Raw genomic sequence first — 26,117 nt, 5'->3', positions numbered from 1 at the left:
ATATGACTATACATATGCATTTCTTTTACATGTGGGAGAAAATTGCTATATGTTTTTAAAAGCCATACGTTATACCTTTTATACTGAAATGTAAAATATCATATCTCTTCCAGCACATTGTATCATATAGCTAATATTATTAAAGCACCTACCTCCTTTTCTAACATTAAGCCTTCCGCTCTGAGGTTCTTTTCAAATGTGTTTCTTTTGTCATATTGTATATTTGACTTTCTATAAACCAAGATGTAATCAATCCGCTTTTTGCCATCTTTGAATAGAAGTCCACTGGATGCTATGTAATTCATGTCATTCTGCAAATAAAGCAATGGTTGTTAATAGTGTGGGTTAGATAAGCACACACATTCAGCTTTCATACTTCTGTTCAAACATTGGCAATCCAATGTAAAAATGTATTTTTTACATTTCAATTATGAGACATGAAAAGATAAATTTTAAAGTTTTCACCTTACAGTAGGAAAAAAGCTACCAAGTGATGTTCTAGGATTTGAAATTAGTCTGACACCAGAACATGGATTCTCTGATGTTAGCATCTGAAGGTCTATGTTTTATTCAATAAAACCCTATAAAAATTATAACAGCCAACATACATTGAACATTTGCTCAAAATCAGGCCCAGACATAGATGTTTTACATGTTTTATCTTACTTAAAACTCAAACTTGCCTTTCAAAAATAAAGACAACAAAGCTTAAACAACATAAGTACTAAGAACTGAAATTAACATAATTTCTTCCATGAAATGATACTCAGATGAGGCATTATTTCCCTAACCTATGTTCAACAACACCAAAAAATAATTTCTGAACTGCTTGTTCCAAGAAATACTTCCCCCCAGAGTATAAGACTATGATCTGATGACAACCACCTACTTACTAAGACTCACCATGTGCTTATTAAGATCTTTAAGGTACTCATCTTGCTCTGTCCATCTATCCCAGCTGTTTTTCACAGATGCTGCCCAATTTTCAACCAACTGCCTGCCTTGCAAGATTTACCTTAATACCTACCAGCCCAGGTCCTAGAACCCTCTGAAAACTCTTTCCCAACTTCATCTCTGTAAAACACTACTAAGACTACCCAGATGATATCCTTACTTGCTGTAACTTTAATAAAATTAATTTTAGCAATCACCTGATTTTTGTAATGGCCTTTTTTCGGGAGCTGGCACTTTGTCAGTAAACAATTGCCAGGCAGGCAATATTACTTTAATTCAATTTTTATTCCTGGTCCATGTTTTTAGCTATTAGATACATTATCCTTCTTTTTCCATTGTTTCCTATCAAGCTATTTGATTATCTGTACCAAATCTCAGTCCCATTTTTCCCATACAGGCATTCTTGAGCTTAAAAAATGTCTTAACATTTTGAGAGTTAACTGATAATTTCAAAAAAAGGCATCTCAAACTTATTTGGAGGAGCCTGCTTAGGACATATATGAAGCTTAAGGTTTAAAAAAAAGAGGACCAGAGTAACCTAGTGGCCAATAAGTCATCCAAGTGAAGCAACAAAACTGATATCTGAGTGATTGTAATCCTACAGGAACAGGTCAGGTGGCTCAGGAGCTGTCTTCTTGGAGAAAATAGGTTCAAGTCTGTGAATTCAGGGGTATTAGAGACTCCATCCAGAGAAGACAATGGCACTCCACTCCAGTACTCTTGCCTGGAAAATCCCATGGATGGAGAAGCCTGGTAGGCTGCAGTCCACAGGGTCACTGAGAGTCGGACACGACTGAGCGACTTCACTTTCACTTTTCACTTTCATGCATTGGAGAAGGACATGGCAACCCACTCCAGTGTTCTTGCCTGAAGAATCCCAGGGATGGGGGAGCTTGGTGGGCTTCCATCTATGGGGTCACACAGAGTCAGACACAACTGAATTGACTTAGCAGCAGGAGCAGAGACTTCCAGGCTCAAGGACAAGAAGACTTTACACATTCTTTTCTCCAGTGAATAAAAAGGTCTTGAGAGTCCCAGGATTACTTTATTGGATACTATAACGTGACTAAGTAACAACTCAAGCAGAGTCACCACCGCCTTGTAGTTGCATAACGTGTGCTGCGTTTAGTCGCTCAGTCATGTCCGACTCTTTGCAACCCCATGGATTGTAGCCCACCAGGCTCCTCTGTCCATGGAGACTCTCTAGACAAGAATACTGGAGTGGGTTGCCATGCTCTCCTCCAGGGGGTCTTCCCAACACAGGGATCAAACCCAGGTCTCCTGCATTGCAGGTGAATTCTTTACCATCTGAGCCAACAGGGAAGCCCATAATAATAATGATAATAATAGCTATCACTAACTGACAACTTACTAAAGTGCCACACAATGTGCCGAGTGATTTATTCTCATAATTCTTTAAGGTAGATATTGACATGAGTACATAGAAGCCAAAAAGGTTAAGTTGCATCCCAGATGTCATGGAAAAGGAAATAGTGAAACTAGAACTCTCACCTATTTGATGGTGGTCTTGACAACTATATTGAAAAAGACAAGCCTATGTAGGTACACATTACTAGGTCTGGGGTTTGGCAGTAATAGAGGGCTAACCCCTTAAAAGGCCTATGATTTATAGTTCCTACAGGGTAGAGATACTAAGGATTAATAGCTGGAGAAGACATAATTAACTTCAGACTTTAGAATGCTTTTGCCGCCACCACTCCAGAGATTTCACTTGGATGTCTAATGGACATATCAAAGCTGACTGTCCAAAATGGAATTCCTTATTTTATCTAAGCAAATGTTCCCCCAAACTCTTGTTATTTTGATTGGCTTCAAACCTATTCTTTAAATTGCTCAGATCAAAAATCTCAAGTCATCTTTGTTTCCTCTATTTTCACCCATCTAACATGCAAATCATTGGAACATTCTTCAAAATATATTTAGAATCTGATCACTTTCTAACATCTTCATCACTACTCTGTTCTAAGATATGTCATCTATTGACGACATTACCACAATAGTCTGACTCATCTCCTAGCTCCTAACTTTGCTTCTCTAAAATCTATTCTCAGCATGACAGTTAAGACACTTGAGTGATCCTCCACATTATAAATTACATTATGTAACTCCTCTCTTCGAGACCCTTCAGCTGTTTTCCATTATACTCCACTCTTGATCCTACTTTCCTTAACCTATTTTTCTTAACGATTGTTAAATTTCAACACGTTCAGTTCAGTTCAGTTGCTCAGTCATGTCCGACTCTTTGCAACCCCATGGACTGCAGCATGTCAGGCTTCCCTGTCCATCACCAACACACAGAGCTTGCTCAAACTCATGTCCATCGAGTCGGTGATACCATCCAACCATCTCATCCTCTGTCATCCCCTTTTCCTCCTGCCTTCAATCTTTCCCAGCATCAGGGTCTGAACTCCAATGAGTTAGTTCTCCATATCAGGTGGCTAAAGTATGGGAGCTTCAGCTTCATCATCAGTCCTTTCAATGAACACCCAGGACTGATCTCCTTTAGGACTGACTGGTTTATCTCCTTGCATTCCAAGGGAATCTCAAGAGTCTTCTCCAACACCACAGTTCAAAAGCATCAATTCTTCAGCACTCAGCTTTCTTTATAGTCCAACTCTCACATCCAAATATAACTACTGGAAAAATCATAGCTTTGACTAGATGGACCTTTGCTGGCAAAGTATTATCTCTCAATGCTTTCTAATATGCTCTCTAGGTTGGTCATAGCTTTGCTTCCAACATGTTATATAACACTAAATTATTTATTTGTTATCTTTTTATTGTCTACTTTATTCTATTAGAATATAAATTTTACAAAGGTAAATAACTTCTTACTGTTTTGTTCACAGAGTATTTCAAACATCTAACTCAGAACCAGACACACAGTAGGCATCAATAGATATTTATGGGAAGAAGGAAGGAAGGATAGAAGAAAAGAAGGGAATGGAAAGAATGGAATAATCCATAGTAATGTGTATCCAGACAGGAATTAGCTCAAAAATATAATGCCATTAAAAGATCATGTAGTAATTTCTCATCCTCTTTCCTCCAACATTAACACAAATCAAATTAGAATAAGATGATTGATCACAAAATTATATCAGAACTGCAAAGGCCTGGCTTACACTTTGTTTTATACATATGACCCACTGCCTCCAGGCATTCCCATGATAATATAAACAAAGACGGAGTTAAAATAAGGTTATATAAAATTTTTCATCTGCATTTTATTTTGCCTAAAGTATACAATCCTCTTAATACTAGTCTAGTATTAAGTATCAGTTCAGTTCAGTTCAGTCGCTCAGTCATGTCCGACTCTTTGTGACCCCATGAATCGCAGCATGCCAGGCCTCCCTGTCCATCACAAACTCCCGGAGTTCACTCAGACTCACGTCCATCGAGTCAGTGATGCCATCCAGCCATCTCATCCTCTGTCATCCCTTCTCCTCCTGCCCCCAATCCCTCCCAGAGTCAGAGTCTTTTCCAATGAGTCAGCTCTTCACATGAGGTGGCCAAAGTACTGGAGTTTCAGCTTAGCATCATTACCTCCAAAGAAATTGCAGGGCTGATCTCCTTCAGAATGGACTGGTTGGATCTCCTTGCAGTCCAAGGGACTCTCAAGAGTCTTCTCCAACACCACAGTTCAAAAGCATCAGTTCTTCTGTGCTCAGCCTTCTTCACAGTCCAACTCTCACATACATACATGACCACAGGAAAAACCATAGCCTTGACTAGACGGGCCTTTGTTGGCAAAGTAATATCTCTGCTTTTGAATATGCTATCTAGGTTGGTCATAACTTTCCTTCCAAGGAGTAAGCGTATTTTAATTTCATGGCTTCAGTCACCATCTGCAGTGATTTTGGAGCCCAGAAAAATAAAGTCTGACACCTTTTCCACTGTTTCCCCATCTATTTCCCATAAAGTGATGGGACCAGATGCCATGATCTTCGTTTTCTGAATGTTGAGCTTTAAGCCAACTTTTTCACTCTCCGCTTTCACTTTCATCAAGAGGCTTTTGAGTTCCTCTTCACTTTCTGCCATAAGGGTGATGTCATCTGCATATCTGAGGTTATTGATATTCCTCCCGGCAATCTTGATTCCAGCTTGTGTTTCTTCCAGTCCAGCGTTTCTCATGATGTACTCTGCATATAAGTTAAATAAGCAGGGTGACAATATACAGCCTTGACGTCCTCCTTTTCTTGGAACCAGTCTGTTGTTCCATGTCCAGTTCTAACTGTTGCTTCCTGAACTGCATACAGATTTCTCAGGAGGCAGATCAGGTGGTCTGGTATTCCCATCTCTTTCAGAATTTCCCACAGTTTATTGTGATCCACACAGTCAAAGGCTTTGGCATAGTCAATAAAGCAAAAATAGATGTTTTTCTAGAACTCTCTTGCTTTTTCCATGATCCAGTGGATGTTGGCAATTCGATCTCTGGTTCCTCTGCCTTTTCTAAAACCAGCTTGAACATCAGGAAGTTCACAGTTCACGTATTGCTGAAGCCTGGCTTGGAGAACTTTGAGCATTACTTTACTAGCATGTGAGATGAGTGCAATTGTGCGGTAGTTTGAGCATTCTTTGGCATTGCCTTTTTTGGGATTGGAACAAAAACTAACCTTTTCCAGTCCTGTGGCCACTGCTGAATTTTCCAAATTTGCTGGCATATTGAGTGCATCACTTTCACAGCATCATCTTTCAGGATTTGAAATAGCTCAACTGGAATTACATCACCTCCACTAGCTTTGTTCATAGTGATGCTTTCTAAGGCCCACTTGACTTCACATTCCAGGATGTCTGGCTCTAGGTCAGTGATCACACCATCGTGATTATCTGGGTCGTGAAGATCTTTTCTGTACAGTTCTTCTGTGTATTCTTGCCATCTCTTCTTAATATCTTCTGCTTCTGTTAGGTCCATACCATTTCTGTCCTTTATCAAGCCCATCTTTGCATGAAATGTTCCTTTGGTATCTCTAATTTTCTTGAAGAGCTCTCTAGTCTTTCCCATTCTGTTGTTTTCCTCTATTTCTTTACACTGATCACTGAAGAAGGCTTTCTTATCTCTTCTTGCTATTCTTTGGAACTCTGCATTCAGATGTTTATATATTTTCCTTTTCTCCTTTGCTATTCACTTCTCTTCTTTTCACAGCTATTTGTAAGGCCTCCCCAGACAGCCATTTTGCTTTTTTTGCATTTCTTTTCCATGAGCATGGTCTTGATCCCTGTCTCCTGTACAATGTCACGAACCTCATTCCATAGTTCATCAGGCACTCTATCTACCAGATCTAGGCCCTTAAATCTATTTCTCACTTCCACTGTATAATCATAAAGGATTTGATTTAGGTCATATCTGAATGGTCTAGTGGTTTTCCCTACTTTCTTCAATTTCAGTCTGAATTTGGCAATAAGGAGTTCATGATCTGAGCCATAGTCAGCTCCTGGTCTTATTTTTGTTGACTTTATAGAGCTTCTCCATCTTTGGCTACAAAGAATATAATCAATCAGATTTCGGTGTTGACCATCTGGTGATGTCCATGTGTAGAGTCTTCTCTTGTGTTGTTGGAAGAGAGTGTTTGCTATTAAGTATCACCTGACCTTAAATTAATAATAACATATTTAGTCCAGGTGAAGGTAAAATCTTTCAATGAGATGATCTAGAAGTCAAATGATTGTTTGGTAGGAAAATTATGAGACAGTAAGATAGCTTTTAAAATATTTTATGTGCTTTTCCAATTTTTAAGAAAGTGGAACTCTGATAGTTATTATTCATTACTCTAAGATTAAGCAAAATAAATGTTAAACTCTCCCATAGAATCAACTTACAATTTGAAAATAAAAAAAAAACTACATATTTTATGTTTTTATAATAAGTGACCTTAGGTAATATTAACAGTTCTTGTATCTTTGTAAACATGTTCACAATCAAACTCTATTAACTAGGATTCTAGCTTAGTATCTAATTATTCTATGATTCTAAATTATGAATAAAGAGTTTGACCAATTGATCAGGCAAAAAAGAAAAGCAGTTTTCAAAGTGATGATAAAGAAATATGGCAAGCAAACTCATTCTATGAGGCCACCATCATCCTAATACCAAAACCAGACAAAGATGCCACAAAAAAAGAAAACTATAGGCCAATATTACTGATGAACATAGATGTAAAAATCCTTAACAAAATTCTAGCAAACATAATCCAACAACATATTAAAAAAGATCATACATCATGAACAAGTGGGCTTTATCCCAGGGATGCAAGAATTCTTCAATATTTGCAAATCAATCAATGTAATACACCACATTAACAAATTGAAAAATAAAAACCATATGATCATCTCAATAGATGCAGAGAAAGCCTTTGACAAAATTCAACATCCATTTATGATTAAAAACCCTCCAGAAATCAGGCATAGAAGATACATACCTCAACACAATAAAAGCCATTTATGATAAACCCACAGCAAACATTATCCTCAATGGTGAAAAATTGAAAGCATTTCCCCTAAAGTCAGGAATGAGACAAGGGTGTCCACTCTCACCACTGCTATTCAACATAGTTTTGGAAGTTTTAGCCACAGCAATAAGAAAAGAAAAAGAAATAAAAGGAATCCAAATTGGAAAAGAAGAAGCAAAACTCTCACTGTTTGCAAATGACATGATCCTATACATAGAAAACCCTAAAAATATCACCAGATAATTACTAGAGCTAATCAACGAATATAATAAAGTTGCAGGATATAAAATTAACACACAGAAATCCCATTCATTCATATACACTAACAATGAGAAAACAGAGAAATTAAGGAAACAATTCCATTCACCATTGCAATGAAAAGAATAAAATACTTAGGAATAAATCTACCTAAAGAAATAAAAGACCTATATATAGAAAACTATAAAACATAGATGAAAGAAATCAAAGATGACACAAATATATGGAGAAATATACCATGTTCATGAATCTGAAGAATCAATATAGTGAAAATGAGTATACTACCCAAAGCAATCTATAGATTCATTGCAATCCCTATCAAGCTACCAACAGTATTTTTCACAGAGCTAGAACAAATAATTTCACAATTTGTATGGAAATACAAAAAACCTCAAATAGCCAAAGCAATCTTGAGAAATAAGAATGGAACAGAGGAATCAACCTGCCTGACTTCAGGCTCTACTACAAAGCTACAGTCATCAAGACAGTATGGTATCGGCACAAAGACAGAAATATAGATCAATGGAACAAAATAGAAAGCCCAGAGATTAATACACCCACCTATGGACACCTTATCTTTGACAAAGGAGGCAAGAATATACAATGGAGAAAAGACAATCTCTTTAACAAGTGGTGCTGGGAAAACTGGTCAACCACTTGTAAAAGAATGAAACTAGAACACTTTCTAACATCATACACAAAAATAAACTCAAAATGGATTAAAGATCTAAATGTAAGACCAGAAACTATAAAACTCCTAGAGGAAAACATAGGTAAAACACTCTCTGACATAAATCACAGCAGGATGCTTTATGACCCCCCTCCCAGAGTAATGGAAATAAAAACAAAAATAACCAAATGTGACCTAATTAAACTTAAAAGCTTTTGCACAACGAAGGAAACTATAAGCAAGATGAAAAGACAGCCTTCAGAATGGGAGAAAATAATAGCACACGAAGCAACTGACAAAGAATTAATCTCAAAAATTTACAAGCAACTCCTGCAGCTCAATTCCAGAAAAGCGAACGACCCAATCAAAAAACAAGCCAAAGAACTAAACAGACATTTCTCCAAAGAAGACATACAGATGGCTAAGAAACACATGAAAAGATGCTCAATGTCACTCATTATCAGAGAAATGCAAATCAAAACCACAATGAGGTAGCATCTCACATTGGTCAGAATGGCTGCTATCAAAAAGTCTACAAACAATAAATGCTGGAGAGGGTGTGGAGAAAAGGGAACCCTCTTACACTGTTGGTGGGAATGCAAACAAGTACAGCCACTATGGAGAACAGTGTGGAGATTCCTTTAAAAACCAGAAATAGAACTGCCATATGACCCAGAAATCCCACTGCTGGGCATACACAGTGAGGAAACCAGAATTGAGAGACACATGTACCCCAATGTTAATCGCAGTACTGTTTACAATAGCCGGGACATGGAAGCTACCTAGATGTCCATTGGCAGATGAATGTATAAGAAAGCTGTGGTACATATACAGAATGGAATATTACACCACTATTAAAAAGAATGCATTTGAATCAATTCTAATGAGGTAGACGAAACTGGAGCCTATTATACAGAGTGAAGTAAGTCAGAAAGAAAAAAAAACCAATGTAGTATATTAAAGCATATATATGGAATTTAGAAAGATGGTAATGATGACCCTATATATGAGACAGCAAAAGAGACACAGAGGTAAAAACAGACTTTTGGACTCTGTGGGAGAAGGTGAGGGTGGGATGATTTGAGAGAATAGCATTGAAATATGTGTATTATCATATGTAAAATAGATCACCAGTCCAGGTTCGATGCATGAGACAAAGTGCTCAGGGCTGGTGCACTGGATTGACCCTGAGGGATGGGATGGGGAGGGAGGTGGGAGGGAGGTTCAGGATGGGGAACACATGTACACCCATGTCAATGTATGGCAAAAATCCCTACAATATTGTAAAGTAATTAGCCTCCAATTATAATAAATAAATTAATTTTTTAAAAAAGAAAGAAAAAAAGAAGTATGGTAAGATTTGGAAACCTCTTCTGAATTATGTATAGAGAACACAACATAGGTTCTACATAATTTAAGCTTAGAGTATTATATTTTGCGCTTCCTGGTGGCTCAGTGGTAAAGAATCCGCTTGCCAGTGCAGAGATGGAAGAGATGCAAGTTCAATCCCTGGGTTGGGAAGATCTCCTGGTGAAGGAAATGGCAATCCGCTCCAGTATGTTTGCCTGAAAAATTCCATGAATAGAAGTGCATGGTAGACTACAGTCCACAGGGTCACAAAGAGTCAGACACAACTGAGCAACTGAGTATGCACACATGTATTATATTTTAATACATACATGTCAACCATTAACCAAGATGTTTATTAACCCTGTTCAAATATGTTGCCTAAATGCAGAATTGACAGGAAATTTTTTAGATATATCATTGTATCTAGACACCAAAAGAACTTCTTTGTTTGATATAATAATGGTTGTTCATACATAAAATCAAAACTCATTTAGAACAGTGAAATGCTTTCCAATTACAACGTGGAATGTATCCAATTTAACACCAAATTTTTCATGTTTATTTTTCCCAGAAGACAGAATAAAATCAGCTTCTCTCTGAGAAGCTGGATGCAGATCATCCATCAGGTACCTAATCTTTCAACAATTTTGAAAACCACTAAATTATTTAAGGCATTGCAAACCATGAAGCACAGGGACTTTCAAAAAAGCTCAACTTCCTAAAGAAGATCTTAAGAATGTGCAAGTTATGACTCAGGTTTGCAAAGATTTTAGCCCATTTGCCAAATAGCAATAAAGCCTGCTTATTTGCATGAGAATGCATTTTAGGGTATTCTTCAAATAAAATTATGACAGCAACTGCTTGTGAAATGTATATTTTTCCTAACATTAATTCTTGTTGATCTAACAAGCATTTATTGAACACCTAATGTGTGCTGGTGCTGTGCTAAACTCCAGGGATAAAAATAAGAAGACACTGAATATTTTCTGATTTTAGCATATATATTGGCTTCTCCAGTGGCTCAGTGGGTAAATAATCTGCCTGCAATGTAGAAGACACAAGAGACGTGGGTTTGATCTCTGGGTTGGGAAGATCCACTGGAGAAGGAAATGGCAATCCACTCCAGTATTCTTGACTAGGAAATCCCATGGACAGAAAAGCCTGGCAGGCTACAGTCCATGGGGTCACAAAGAGTCAGACACAACTGAGAGACTAAAACTTTCACATTTTCACATGGAGTGATAGGCAAGGAGATGTTTAGTTACAATGCTATCTAACATGTGCAGTAGGAGAGATCTGAGCTACAGAGTTAAAAAATGTCAAGGTGTAGCCAGAGGAAACCAGATTAATGGGTACCAGAAGCCATTAAGGGTCATATTATCTCAGTGAATTTACTACAGTCCTTTCTCAGGCCATTGCAAAATTAGATCTTGTCACTAATCTGTAAGTAATGGCTGATTATCTGTTAACCATACCTTTGAGTTAGTAAAATGCAGTATGACACATTGCTTAATGTATTAAGATCCAGATCAGACAGAGATGGGTTTTGATTTACTGTGTTCTTAGACATGTAATTTAATTTCATTGCTTAGCCTCAATTCCTATAGGTTTGAAGTTAAGATAAAAATATCAACCTTGTAAGATTGTTGTTATGACTAAATTGGACATTGCATACAGAGTACTCTCAACATAATCTGACTCACTTGACAAAGTTTTTAAAAATGTTCGCGATTATCACAAGAAAACAAGATAAAAATGCAGGCAATATATTAATTCCTGTTAGAATTTTTCTTGTTTTCTAATGAGTCAAATGAACCCTTCCACATTTTGGAATGTTATCTTTCTCAGGACAAAGATAGACAGAAACAGATAAATATGCCAAAGGATGTTATTGTGAATATAGAACTAGAGTAAAGGAAAGCAGATATCCTTCACAGGTACTTATGAAACATGATTTACTATGAAATAAAGAGTGCAATAAAAAAGCATAATAATTATTATAAAACAAACCTCTTTATAACTACTCCAAGAAACAATAAATACCCCATTAACCTTCTCTCTCAATCATTATGCCCTCCACATCCTCCTCCTCTAAAATAATCATAATCCTATTATTTATGGTATTATTATCTCACTTTCTCTTAGCTTTATCTTCAAAGGATACTCTCTTTAAGTTTTTTAAACTTTATGTAAATGTATAATGAGCAATCTATTGTGTCTGGCTTCTTTCATGTAATATTATGGGTGTGAAATTTATCCCTGATTTTCATATACATTAGTAGTTATTTTTTCACTGTCATATTACCATATGAACACAACAAAAATTAATTATTTATGCTCTCTTCTAATGATGGGTATTTGGGCTGTTTCCAGTATTGCCTATTACAAATAAAGCTATAATAGACATTCTCGTGTATACCTTAAAATACACCTGGGCATGCATTTCTAGTATGTACCTAGGAGAAAAACTGGTGAGTCACAAAGAATGCTCATTTTCAACTTTAGCAGATAATGCCAAACTTGGAGAAGGCAATGGCACCCCACTCCAGTACTCTTGCCTGGAAAATCCCATGGATGGAGGAGCCTGGTAGGCTGCACACCATGGGGTCATGAAGAGTCAGACACGACTGAGTGACTTCACTTTCACTTTTCCCTTTCATGCATTGGAGAAGGACATGGCAACCCACTCCAGTGTTCTTGCCTGGAGAATCCCAGGGACGGGGGAGCCTGGTGGGCCACCGTCTATGGGGTCACACAGAGTCAGACACGACTGAAGCGACTTAACAGCAGCATGCCAAACTACCTTCTAAATCAGTTTAAATCTCTACCAATAGTAAAGTTACCCCTACTTTATAAGTGTTTTTTCCAATCTTTTAGAAATAATAATTACTACTATTGTTCTTTAAAGACATCCTGGTCTATGAAAAAATAAACTCTCCCCAGTATACCAGAATCTCAGGTGCTACTAGTTTCTGTCCTCCCTGCCCCCAACACTTATTTTTATCAAAATTTTGGTATTTAGAATTCAACCAATTACTGCCATGCCCATTTCCTGGGTATTTGTTTTCTTTGAAGTTAGCGAGTGGGGCATAGATGGGGAAGAGCAGAGGAGGCAGAGCATGACTCTGGCCCACTCAGAAGACTGTGCCTGTTGAGATGGGGAGCCAGTGTTTAGTTTCTTAGACTCTGTGACCCCTGAAGCCCAAAACTAAGGCTACATCATGGACCAAGTTAGCTCAACTCCCTTCTGCAATTTTGGGGCCATTAGGCAGGTTAGTTAATAAGGCCAAGTGTCTATTCCAGGCTTAATCATATCCTACAAATCTTCAAATAATGAAAACCTTTCCTATTAGTTTCCAGTGGTGGTGCTTGTTTTTGTGTTTCTGTATTTTTTTGGCTATCTTTAATACAAAACTAGAAGAGAGCAGTCCAGATGCTATCTGATCCCATGTTTTCCTCAGAAGTTCTAGCTTTACATTCCTTAATTAGAGAAACAGCCAAGGAGCCTTGGTATGTAGCTATAATTTATTTCAGAGTAAAACCATTTTTCATAATAGCTCTTGTTATTGGCCATACTTGTTATAGAGGAAAAATGATTTTTAATATTTTTTTCCATTTCAGACAAATAAGTAGTCTTGTCAAAAAACCCACAAAATTTAAAATAATAGAAACAATCCCTATTAAGAAAAACAAATCAACAGAACACACATCATACACTGATTCACAAGAAATTCCACACATAGATGGAATTTTAGTAAATGGTACTAGACTAAAATTCAGATTTTTCTATCACAGAAACTTTACTTTTTAAAATTGTACTTATAGAATAAAAATGTTTTAATTTTCTCTACATACATATTTCAATCATTTCAGTCACTCAGTCGTATCTAACTCTTTGTGACCCCAAGGACTGCAGCACGTCAGGCTTCCCTGTCCATCACCAACTCCTGGAGCTTGCTCAAACTCATGTCCATCATTTCAGTGATGCCATCCAACCATCTCATTCTCTGTCATTCCCTTCTCTTCTTGCCTTCAATCTTTCCCAGCATCAGGGCCTTTTCCAGTGAGTCAGTTCTTTGTACCAGGTGGCCAAAATATTGGATCTTCAGCTACAGCATCAGTCCTTCCAATGAATATTCAGGGTTGATTTCCTTTAGGATTGACTGAATTGATATTCTTGCTGTCCAAGAGACTCTCAAGGGTCTTCTCCAACACCACAGTTCGACAGCATCAATTCTTCAGCCCTAAGCCTTCTTTATGTTTCAACTCTCACATCCATACACGACCACTGGAAAAACCATAGCTTTGACTCAATGGACTTTTGTCGACAAAGTAATGTCTCTGTTTTTTAATACACTGTCTAGGTTGGCCATAGCTTTTCTTCCAAGGAGCAAGCGTCTTTTAATTTCATGGCTGCAGTCATCATCTTCAGTAGTTTTGTAGCCCAGGAAAAGAAAGTCTCTCACTGTTTCTATTGTTTCCCCATTTACTTGCCATGAAATGATGGGACCAGATGCCATGATCTTAGCTTTCTGAATGTTGAGTTTTAAGCCAGCTTTTTCACTCTCCTCTTTCACTTTCCTCAAGAGGCTCTTTTGTTCCTCTTTGCTTTCTGCCATAAGGGTGGCATCATCTGCATATGAGATTATTGATATTTTCCCCAGCAATCTTGATTCTAGTTTGTGCTTCATCCAGCCCAGCATTTCACATGATGGACTCTGCATGTAAGTTAAATAAGCAAGATGACAATATACAGCCTTCATATATTCCTTTCCCAACTTGGAACCAGTCTGTTGTTCCATGTGCAGTTCTAACTGTTGCTTCTTGACCTGCATACAGAGTTCTCAGGAGGCAAGTAAGGTGGTCTGGTATTCCCATCTCTTGAAGAATTTTCCACAGTTGGCTGTGATCCATACAAAGGCTTTAGCATAGTCAGTGGAACAGAAGTAGATGTTTTTTTTCTGGAATTCTCTTGCTTTTTCTATAATCCAATGGATGTTGGCAATTTGATCTCTGGTTCCTCTGCCTTTTCTAAATCCAGCTTGAACAACTGGAAGTTGACAGTTCACATACTGCTGAAGCCTGGCTTGGAAAATGTTGAGCATTACTTTGCTAGAGTGTGAGATGAGTGCAATTATGTGGTAGTTTGAGCATTCTTTGGCATTGGCTTTCTTTGGGATTGGAATGAAAACTGACCTTTTCCAGTCCCGTGGCCACTGCTGAGTTTTCCAAATTTGTTGGCATATTGAGTTCAGCACTTTCACAGCATCATCTTTTAGGATTTGAAATAGCTCAACTGGAATTCCATCACCTCCACTAGCTTTGTTCATAGTGATGCTTTCTAAGGCCCACTTGACTTCACATTCCAGGATGTCTGGCTCTAGGTGAGTGATCACACCATTCTGGTTTTCTGGGTCATGAAGATCTTTTTAGTATAGTTCTGTGTATTCTTGTCACCTCTTCTTAATATCTTCTGCTTCTGTTAGGTTCATACCATTTCTGTCCTTTATTGTGCCCATCTTTGCATGAAATGTTCCCTTGGTATTTACTTTTCTTGAAGATATCTCTAGTCTTTTGTTTTCCTCTATTTTTTTGCATTGATCACTTAGGAAGGCTTTCTTATCTCTCCTTGCTATTCTTTGGAACTCTCCATTCAGATGGCTGTTTCTTTCATTTTCTCCTTTGCCTTTCGCTTTTCTTCTTTTTCAGTTATTTGTAAGACCTCCTAAGACAACCGTTTTGCCTTTTTGCATTTCTTCTTCTTGGTGATGGTTTTGATCATCATCTCCTGTACAATGTTCTGAACCTCCTCCATAGCTCTTCAGGTACTCATCTATCAGATCTAATCCTTTGATGCCAGTCACTTCCACTGTATTAACATAAGGGATTTGACTTAGGTCATAAATGAATGGACTGACAGATTTTAATGCACCTACCTTAAAACATGCAAGAGATGTTATTATTATTCAAATTTTTCTATGCAAATCATCTCTAAATATACTTCTGAGGAATCTCAAAAAAATCTGACACAGCCTGACTTCACTGCTGATCAAGGCTTGTCTTTTCACTTCCTTACAGAAAGTCAACTCCACCTCTAGTGTGTAGACATCAGAAATAAAAATCTTCCCTAAATTAGTAACTCTGAAGTACTGTTTATTAGATGGCAGAATCTCTAACTGATTGTATTCCAGCCCTATTACAATCTAGCAGGAATAACTGCTATAATAAAATAATAACCAATATTTAAAAAATACTAATACAAGCTAGGCAGAAAACAAGTACTCCTCTACATAGTCTGCATATATTGACACATTTCACGGTCACAAAACTGAGAGGTAAGTGCTATTTTTCCCATATCACAGATGTTGATATTGAGGCAGACTTTAAAAAACAAATGGAAAGGTCTTTGTATTCTCTATATTCTCAACTATTGCTAAGCTAGGAAACCAAGGGCCCTGGAAAGCACAATATATTTTAATCGCAGTTTTAATTACCACTGATGGCAATGCATATGGAAATAGAGAATTTTTAATAGTTTTAATTAAAGAAGTATAAGAATAAATCATGCACTGAATTAGCTTCTAACCTTGTACTACTGGGCATTGATATCTATATCTGATGATAGATTGATTCAATAGTCATAACTGCAGCTAACATTTATTAAAGCTTTTCTATATGCTAAGCATTTAGTCAAGCACTTATATATACATATATACACATAGATATAGATAGAAAAGGCAGAGGAACCAGAGATCAAATTGCCAACATCCGCTGGATCATGGAAAAAAGCAAGAAAGTTCCAGAAAAACATCTATTTCTGCTTTATTGACTATGCCAAAGCCTTTGACTGTGTGGATCACAATAAACTGCGGAAAATTCTGAAAGAGATGGGAATACCACACCACCTTACTTGCCTCCTGAGAACTCTTGAGAAATCTGTATGCACGTCAGGAAGCAACAGTTAGAACTGGACATGGAACAACAGACTGGTTCCAAATAGGAATAGGAGGACGTCAAGGCTGTATATTGTCACCCTGCTTATTTAACTTATATGCAGAGTACATCATGAGAAACGCTGGATTGGAAGAAACACAATCTGGAATCAAGATTGCCGGGAGAAATATCAATCACCTCAGATATGCAGATGACACCACCCTTATGGCAGAAAGTGAAGAGGAACTAAAAAGCCTCTTGATGAAAGTGAAAGAGGAGAGTGGAAAAAGTTGGCTTAAAGCTCAACATTCAGAAAACAAAGATCATGGCATCCGGTCCCATCACTTCATGGGAAATAGATGGGGAAACAGTGGAAACAGTGTCAGACTTTATTTTTCTGGGCTCCAAAATCACTGCAGATGGTGACTGCAGCCATGAAATTAAAAGACGTTTACTCCTTGGAAGGAAAGTTATGACCAACCTAGATAGCATATTCAAAAGCAGAGACATTACTTTGCCAACAAAGATCCGTCTAGTCAAGGCTATGGTTTTTCCTATGGTCATGTATGGATGTGAGAGTTGGACTGTGAAGAAGGCTGAACGCCAAAGAATTGATGCTTTTGAACTGTGGTGTTGGAGAAGACTCTTGAGAGTCCCTTGGACTGCAAGGAGATCCAACCGGTCCATTCTGAAGGAGATCAGCCCTGGGATTTCTTTGGAAGGAATGATGCTGAAGCTGAAACTCCAGTACTTTGTCCACCTCATGCGAAGAGTTGACTCATTGGAAAAGACTCTGATGTTGGGAGGGACTGGGGGCAGGAGGAGAAGGGGACGACAGAGGATGAGATGGCTGGATGGCATCACTGACTCAATGGACATGAGTTTGGGTGAACTCCGGGAGTTGGTGATGGACAGGGAGGCCTGGCATGCTGCGATTCATGGGGTCACAAAGAGTCGGACACGACTGAGCGACTGAACTGAACTGAACTGATACACTACTGATTTAACCTGTATAGGAACTCAATATAGCAGTTTTGTCATTAGCTCAGTTACATGTATCAGGCAACAGTGTCGAAGGTCAGCCAGTCTGTCAGCCATAGCGTGAATTAGAATTCAGGCAAGATGAGACGAAGCACCAGCTCTTAAGCACTGCATTTTATAAACCCTCTCAGCTCAGTGAGGTGTTATTCCTATTTTCCTTTTGCTCTCTTCACCCAGACTCATGCATGTGTATATCAGGTAATTTATGGCTTCCTATTAAAAACCACTACTAACTATGGGATTCAATCAATTTACAACTAATAAATACTGATTTCATTAATGCCCAGAGATAGCCTATGACGTCTTGGCAGCAGGTGATGCCACATGGACTTTGAAAAAAAAAAGTTTTAAGATTCACAAAAAGTACATCAGTCTTGGAACCCAGAGGTTGCCTTGTTACCCAACCACAGAATGCTACCTCTGAGGCCTGACAGATAATGATATACAGAGTTTAGGACATAGAAGAGAGGGACTTCACTGATTCACTCTTCTTTCAGCTACGGCAACTAGGGAAGCTGAAAGCAGAATCCAGAAATCAGTCATAAGCTTCTTCCCCAGTGGCAGTCTAAGAGCTCCTTGTCCCATCTGGGATTTCCAAGAAGAGATTCTCTTCACCTCCCTTTCACCCGAGACTTAGTGGATGCACACACACTGTGTGGCTCTGGGTAAACCCCAGATTAAGGAACAAGGTTTGGGAGAAGGAGTTACTGCCTCTTCTTTCTCACTGCTTATGCTTCTTGGGAATGTACAGAAGGAAGCAAGCCACTGCGTCTCCTATCCTGACCTAGAGGCAGATACAGATGGATTCATCAGCCTACAGGCTATGCAACTGGTTGGACAATGAGGTTTGCTCCAAATGGTAGCTCTAACATATTATATGATACAACAAAAGCACCCTAGACATTCTGGACCTTACTCTAATCTTGACTGAGATCTAATTCTTGAGTTTCTTTCTCTCCGGGAGAGGACTTTTAGAGGAAGAGAGTCACTTGAGAAAAGGGTAGGACTAAAAGATGCCTTTTATTCCTGTTGCTTGGTATCTTCAGAAGGTTCAGAATTTCAGGATTTGTTTTTAAATCATACCAATTTTTTCAGCTTTAGAAATGACTGAGTTGTCAAGTGAAAGTAGCCAGTTCAAAAGGCTACATATTACTCCAATTATATGATATCCTGGAAAAGGGAAAACTATGGGGACAATAGATCAGGGGTTTCCAGGAGCTAGGAGAATTTTAGGGCAGTGAAACTACCCTGAATGATACTATAATGATGGATATATTCCATCATAAACTTGTCTTAACCTAGAGATTGTACAATATCAAGAGTGAACACTAACATCAACTATAGACTTTGGGTGATATGTTAATTTGCTATATCAACTGTAACAAACATACACTCTGATTGGGGGGGGGGGCGGTGTTGATCTTGGGAGAGGCGTTGCATGTGTTGGGGCAGAGTATACAGGAAATCTCTGACTTTTGGCTCAATTTTTCTGTGAACCCAAAACTGCTTTGAAAAAGAAAGTCCTTTTTTAAAGTTTATTTAAAAGACTAAATGAAATGTCATATTTTATTGCCACTTTTCTATCAATACTAAATTTACCTCTTGGGGGAAAAAAGGAGACATCTTCAAGTAAAAGAGTGAAAAACAAAGGACTTTTCATCTTGCTGTACAACCCCTTATCTCTAACAAGGCGATGTATATGTTCAAGAAATATTTATTTTATATATAAAATTTGTATATATACATTTATTTATCTACTATGTTTTTGGAATGTTTGTAGACTCTGAGAAATCAGCAATGAACAAAGCAAAACAAGGTATATCCTCCTGTAAGGCAGATATAGCAAAGAAATAATTACATGGTATAATCCAGATGGTGACAAGCACTACACAAAAATAAGTCTGGTGCTTTGGACGATTGTCAGTAAAGACCATTTTAATGGATAGAAATAAAGATGTGGGGTTTGCAGCTGGGACAATGAGTTAAGTTACAGATAGCAATCACATTTCTTTTTTTTTTTTTTTCTTTTTCTGTAAGAGGAATAGTTCAATAGTTCATATAATTATTGTGAAAGGAGAATTAAGGAAACATATATAAGTAAGATGGTCTCTTATTTTAATATCCTATCCTTACACATGTGCATGCAAGCTCAGTCATGTCCAACTCTTTACAACCCCAAGGACTATAGTCCGTCAGGCTCTTCTGTCCATGGGATTTCCCAGGCAAGAATACTTTAATGGGTTGCCATTTCCTCCTTCAGATCTTCCTGACCCTGGGATCAAACCCAAGACCCTTGTGTCTCCTGAATTGGCAGGTGGATTCTTTACTACTGAGTCACCTGGGAAGCATCCTTATACATATATGCTAAATGAGATAACACTTGAATGACAGGAGTAAAAACTATGTAAAATATTATAAATGTGCTTCTTATTATTACCATTACTATTACAACTGTGTGATGCTATTAAATAGAAATCTAGGGAATAGGGAGAATGTTCTGAAAATGGGGCACTTTGTGTAGCCAGGAAATAAATAAGTACAAAAGAAGAGTGTTTTTGTTTTTTTTTTTAATATTGCTTCTTAAAGTAAAGAGATTCATGAAATTAGGCCATCATATTTTTCTCAGATTGAATACTCAGAATTGTGCTGATAGAGCATCTTGTTGACATAATTTTATTGAATTAATTCAATGAATGTTTAGAAGTTATACAAAATTAATTTACTCAAAATTTCAAATCTGTGTCAGTGAGTCAGACAAAGCATATTCTTGATTGTATTCCCTGGCCTGCTGACAAGCTGGTATATTTCAGTTTGATTAAGAATTTTCAGTTTGGTTCATTAATGGTATACCAAAAATTCATTGGTAAGATTCCATTTAATGTATCAGGATAGCATATTTTATGGTAAGTGTGTGAGTTATCTATTCTTGGATTAAAAACTTAATACAAACTTAAGAACTAAAAATTATCTTACATATATCTTGTCTTACATTTCTGTGGGTCAGGAGTTCAGGCATAGCTTAGTGGGTCAGGGTCACATAAGCTGCAATCAATTTGTCTGCAGGACTGTATTCTCATTTATAGACCTGACTAGGGAGAATCCACTTCTAAGAAAATTCAGGTTCTTGGTAGAATTCATTTCCTTGTAGCTAAGGAATAAGTATTTGACTTCTTTTTGGCTGTTAGCTGGAGGTCATTCTCAGCTTCCAGAAGCATTTTACTGCTTCTTGACATGTGGACATTTCCAATATGGCAGTTTACTTCAGCAAACCAACAAGAAGAGTCTCCAGAGTGAAACAGATAGCAAAGCAGACTCATGTAATGGAACAAAGTCACAGAAGGGACATCACATCTCTTTGGCCTTATTCTGGTGTTTAGAAGCAAGTCTACAGGGGAAAGGATTATACAAGAATGTAAACAGCCAGAGGCAAAGATGATTCAGGTCCTAGAGTCTGTCTGTCACTGTAAAGTTTATGAATTAGATAAAAGCTAAAGATCTGGTTTGAAAGATGAAGAAGTTGATTTTTAAGAATGATCTTAGGAAATACTACACAGAGGAAGGAAATCTTGCCATCTCATCCACCAAATTCCTCCATGGATCAACTGGGGGATAATATATCATTTTAGGAAATGTCAGGGAAAAATTTTAAAAGGTAAAAATAAAGAAACAAAAGAATTCATATTTTACTCATGGTTCTATGACTGCTAATGCATTCAGACAACTCTGTTTTCTTATCTGTTGCTTAATTCCCCTTTGTTTCTTTTTAGTCACTAAATCATGTCTGACTCTTTGCAATCCCATGGACTGCAGCACGCCAGGCTTCCTGGTCCTTCACTATCTCCTAGAGTTTGCTCAGATTCATGTCCAATGAATCAGTGATGCTATCTAACCATCTCATCCTCTACCACCCTTTCTCTTTTTGCCTTCAATCTTTCCTAGCATCAGTGTCTTATCCAATGAGTTAGCTCTGAGCATCAGGTAGGCAAGTACTGGAGCTTCAGCTTCAGCTTCAGCATCAGTCCTTCCAAGGAATATTTGGGGTTGATTTCCTTTAGGATTGACTGGTTTGATCTCCTTGCAATCCAGCTCCCCTACCATGAATCATAGAGTTGGTGCAAAACAAGGAAGGGCATGTACAGCTCTGACATTCATGATGCTCTTCTTTTTCCCAAACATTTCTCCAAGTGACTGTTTTTTAAAGGTCTTTCAGGTTTCTCAACTGACTTTGGCTATGGCTTTTATTTCTCTTCCAAATGATGCTCACATAAATAGCTGGCAGTTGAGTTCACTCCCTAGGTGAGCCAAAGGTCTTTTCAGGGAAAATCGTAAATGACAATTGAGATCTGTTGTACTTCTGCCTCAGTGAGCACCTTTAACACCATGAAGGAGAAAATAGGAGGAAAAGGCAGTGCTCTTATCCCAAAATAAAATGTGTTACCTTACCAATGTTATCAAATTTCACAAATCGGCTGGAATACAAAGCACATATGTTGGAATGCAGCACTCTTCTTTGACCACTGAAATAAAGTCTGAAGGGGAAAATGCAGTGATGTAAAATTCTCCCAGGAAAAACCAGCACCAGTTTTCAGAAACAGGGATAAAAATAGAAGAGCATGTCTGGGATCCCAGCCACATGGCACACAATATAATTTCAAAACCCCTCATGCAATAAAACCCTGGAAATGATAGATAAAATAAAACATACATCTTTTGAAATTCATAGAGGAATTATCAGGAAAGTATGAAAACCTCTGGCTCTCAAGTAGAAAAAAAGTGGTAGGTTTTCTAAACACATGCTGGCAAATCTATAGTGTGGCTACTCCAGGTAGGATCTAAAGTTAATAACAATAGTGGAAACAAACATTTATAAATTAAAAATAAATCATCCAAATAATTAATAAGCAAAAGAAATAAAATACAATGAAAGCTAGAAGATACTGAAAATGTAAACATAGTCTATTTAATAAATGATGCTGATTCAGATGAATTGGATATTCACAAAAAAAGATTAAGTAGACCTCTACTTTATACTTAATTGGCTTTTAGAATTTTGAAACATCAATTCTAGTCCAGAGATAACCCATAAATTCATGGTCCTTTGACTTTAAACAACAGTGCCAAGACAATTCAATGAGGAACAAAAGTGGTCTCTTCAAACAGTGGTGCTAGGGCAACTGTATACCCATGGGCAAAGAAGTTGAACACCTATCTTAAAACAAACACAAAAAATAACTCAAAATGGAGCTCGGACCTAAATGTAATAGAGAAAGCTATGAAATTATGACACTAAAAACGTGTGAATAAATATTTGGGACCTTGAGTTTATAGGTTATATACAATACCAATAGCACAAGCGACAAAAGATAAATAGAACTATATCAAAATTAAATACTTTTGTGCTGCAAAAATTCCATCAAGAAAGTAGAAGGCAAACCACAGAATTTAAAAAAAAAATGGAAAAAAACTGTATATGTGATAAGTGGGCTTCTTTTCACAAAATATAAATAACAATAATTGAAACCACAGCTAATCTAATTAAAATGGGTAAAGGATTTGAATAGAGATTTCTTCAAGAATATATACAAATGACTGTATAAACACTGAGGGATTTTCAACATGAAAATTATGAAAGTTATAGAGAAATGCAAGTCAAAACCACAGTGAGATACCATTTTTCACCCATTATGATGGCTATAATCAGAAAGACAAAATTAAACCAGCATTGGCAAGGATAAGGAGAAACTGAAACCCTTTTATGTTGCTGGTGGGGATGTAAAATAGTAGAGAAGCTCTGGAAAATAGTTTGATGATTACTCCTTTTGTGAAACATAGAGTTACCAAATCTTCGATTTCATTCCTAGGTATGTGAAAGTCGTTCAGTCATGTCCAACTCTTTGCAACCATTGATCATATAGTCCATGGAATTCTCCAGGCCAGAATACTGGAGTGGGTAACCTTTCCTTTTCCAGGGGATCTACCCAACCCAGGGATCCAACCTGGGTCTCCCACATTGCAGGCGGATTCTTTACCAGCTGAGCCACCAGGGAAGCCCAAGAATACTGGAGTGGATAGCCTATCCCTTCTCCAGCGGATCTTCCTGATCCAGGAATTGAACCTGGGTCTCCTGCATTGCAGGCAGATTCTTTACCAACTAAGCTATGTTCCTAGGTATATACCCTGAGAAATGAAGCACACATCTGCACAAGAACTTCTATAAAACATTCATAGCAGCATTTGTGATAGAAAAAAAAAGAAGAAATAATGCAGTGTCTAGTGGATGAATACACAAATCAAAAGTGGTATTATCCATATAATTAAACATTGTGTGTGCATGCTAAGTTGCTTCAGTTGTATCTGACTCTTTGTGACCCCACAGTCTGTAGCCCACCAGGCTCCTCTGTCCATGGGATTCTCCAGGCAAGAATACTGAAGTGGGTTGCCATTTCCTTCTCCAGGGGATCTTCCCAACCCAGGGATCGAACATGCATCTCTTATGTCTCCTGCATTGGCTGGCAGATTCTTTACTATTAGCACCACCATTATTCAGCATGAAAATGGAATTGAAAATTGACACATGCTACAACATAGATGAACCCTGAAAATATTATACAAAGTGAAAGAAGTTAGTACAGAAGTCCATATATTATATGTTCCTATTTATGAAATTCAATAGTAGGCAATATACATAGTTAATCATTTTCTAGGATTGGAAGAGTGAGGGAATGGAGAGTTACCACCAATGGATACAGGGTGTTTTGGGGGGGAGATAAAATATTTTGAAATTATATTGTGATGATTACACAATCCTATGAATATACTAAAAACATTAAAATGTACACTTTAAATGGGCCATGAATTATATAGTATATGAATTTTATCTCAATAAACTTCTAAAAATCAATTCCAGATGGATTACTGACTGTGAACAACATTAGAATATATAGTTTCTAGATGCTAACATAGGAACTTAGAGTAGGCGAATATTTCTAAAACAGGACAGAAATAGAAAAAGATGGATAAATTTGCCAACATTACATGAAAAAAACATCTGTTCATCACAGGAAGATTCATTATTGTAAAAATACCCATTATCTCACATTCATCTATAAAGCTGATATCATTTAAATCAAGATCTCAACAGAGATTTGTGTGTATGTACATAACTTAATGGGCTTCCTTGGTGGTTCTGCAGTAAAGAATCTGCCTGCAATGTAGGAGACCAGGTTTTGCTCCCTGGGTCAGGAAGATCCCCTAGAGGAGGGTATAGCAACCCACTCCAGTATTCTTGCCTAGAGAATCCCATTGACAGAGGAGCCTGGTGGGCTGCAGTCCATAGGGTCACACAGAAACAGACACGACTGAAGGGACTAATCCAGCAGCAGCAGCATATAATTTAACAAGCTTATCCTCCTATTTACTTGAAAGATCAAAGTGTCTTTGATAGGAAAAGATAGGGTTGCTAAGTTCAGGGCACAGGAGAAATTAGAATTGGAGAGGTAAACTGCATACCTGAACATAGACACTGCTTTTTTCCTCAAGGACTTTTGCAGATCTGACAAATATGGGCTTTCATATTAGCACTGTTCTGTGTGCTGGGTGCCAGGGTTACAATGGTGAATGAGCCAGATAGCTCAATCTGCCAAGATATTTTTAGAATACCTCAATATTTAAAATATTAAGATACTCCCTTGGCTCTGAATTCATAGCAGATGAAGGACAGGCAGATGCCTAAAAAGAATGGGAAGCTCAACACAAAGAGGTCAGATTACACAGGGGCAGACTGAATTCATTTGCAGTTTTGCAAGTGCAAAATAAAAATGTCAGGTCAAAATACATGAAAAGATTATCTCTGAAACAGGCATAATCCAGAACATTACCCTGGTCAGAGGCTACTGTTTCACTTGAATATTTAACTTGAAGTGGCAGACCTTCAGATCAGGGTATCATAGTTTCTGGCACTGAATAACTGCTTAGTATCATCGCCATTGTCCTTGACCATATGTGGAAATCAGGGCAATTCACATAATACTCCAAGGCAAACTGTTTGAAACTACTAGATGTTTGTTTATCATCAATCATATACTCTAAGAAGGCAGAGAATAAAATCCTACATAACCTTCATGGAAAGATGGATTTGATCTGATGAGAAATATATTGACTCTTGCAGAAAAGAGGAGCCATAGGTCGTATTCTTTATATTTGCAGAAAATTACTTTTCATGATCCAGCATTCCTAGGTTTCTCTTTATTTCTCCCTAAAAGCTCTACCTCAATAAGACAAGAGTCTCTTGAGACACAGCAAGAGGAAGAAGAGTTATCAAGCAAATATTTTTGCTAATGTCATAAAGCAGATGACCTTTCATAATATCTACAAATAATCTACTCAGAGCAAAAGTGAATCAGGTCATGTTGGAAACTTTAGAAAGTGAGCAATGAAAATAC

The 26,117-nt window shown here is 37.5% G+C and overlaps 1 protein-coding gene across 1 annotated transcript in view; it reads right to left on the bottom strand.

Annotated features, from left to right (window-relative positions):
• Positions 1–26,117, bottom strand: part of ANO3 (anoctamin 3) — a 452,166-nt gene that overhangs the window by 140,048 nt on the left and 286,001 nt on the right. Inside the window, 1 exon segment of the mRNA XM_055549165.1 lies at positions 153–311. Within this exon segment, the coding sequence (XP_055405140.1) occupies positions 153–311 (159 nt within the window).

This window comes from Bubalus kerabau, chromosome 15 (assembly GCF_029407905.1).
Source record: "Bubalus kerabau isolate K-KA32 ecotype Philippines breed swamp buffalo chromosome 15, PCC_UOA_SB_1v2, whole genome shotgun sequence".
NCBI classification, from domain to species: domain Eukaryota; kingdom Metazoa; phylum Chordata; class Mammalia; order Artiodactyla; family Bovidae; genus Bubalus; species Bubalus kerabau.
Note: the sequence above shows the minus strand (reverse complement) of the source record. Positions and strands in the feature narration are given on the sequence as shown.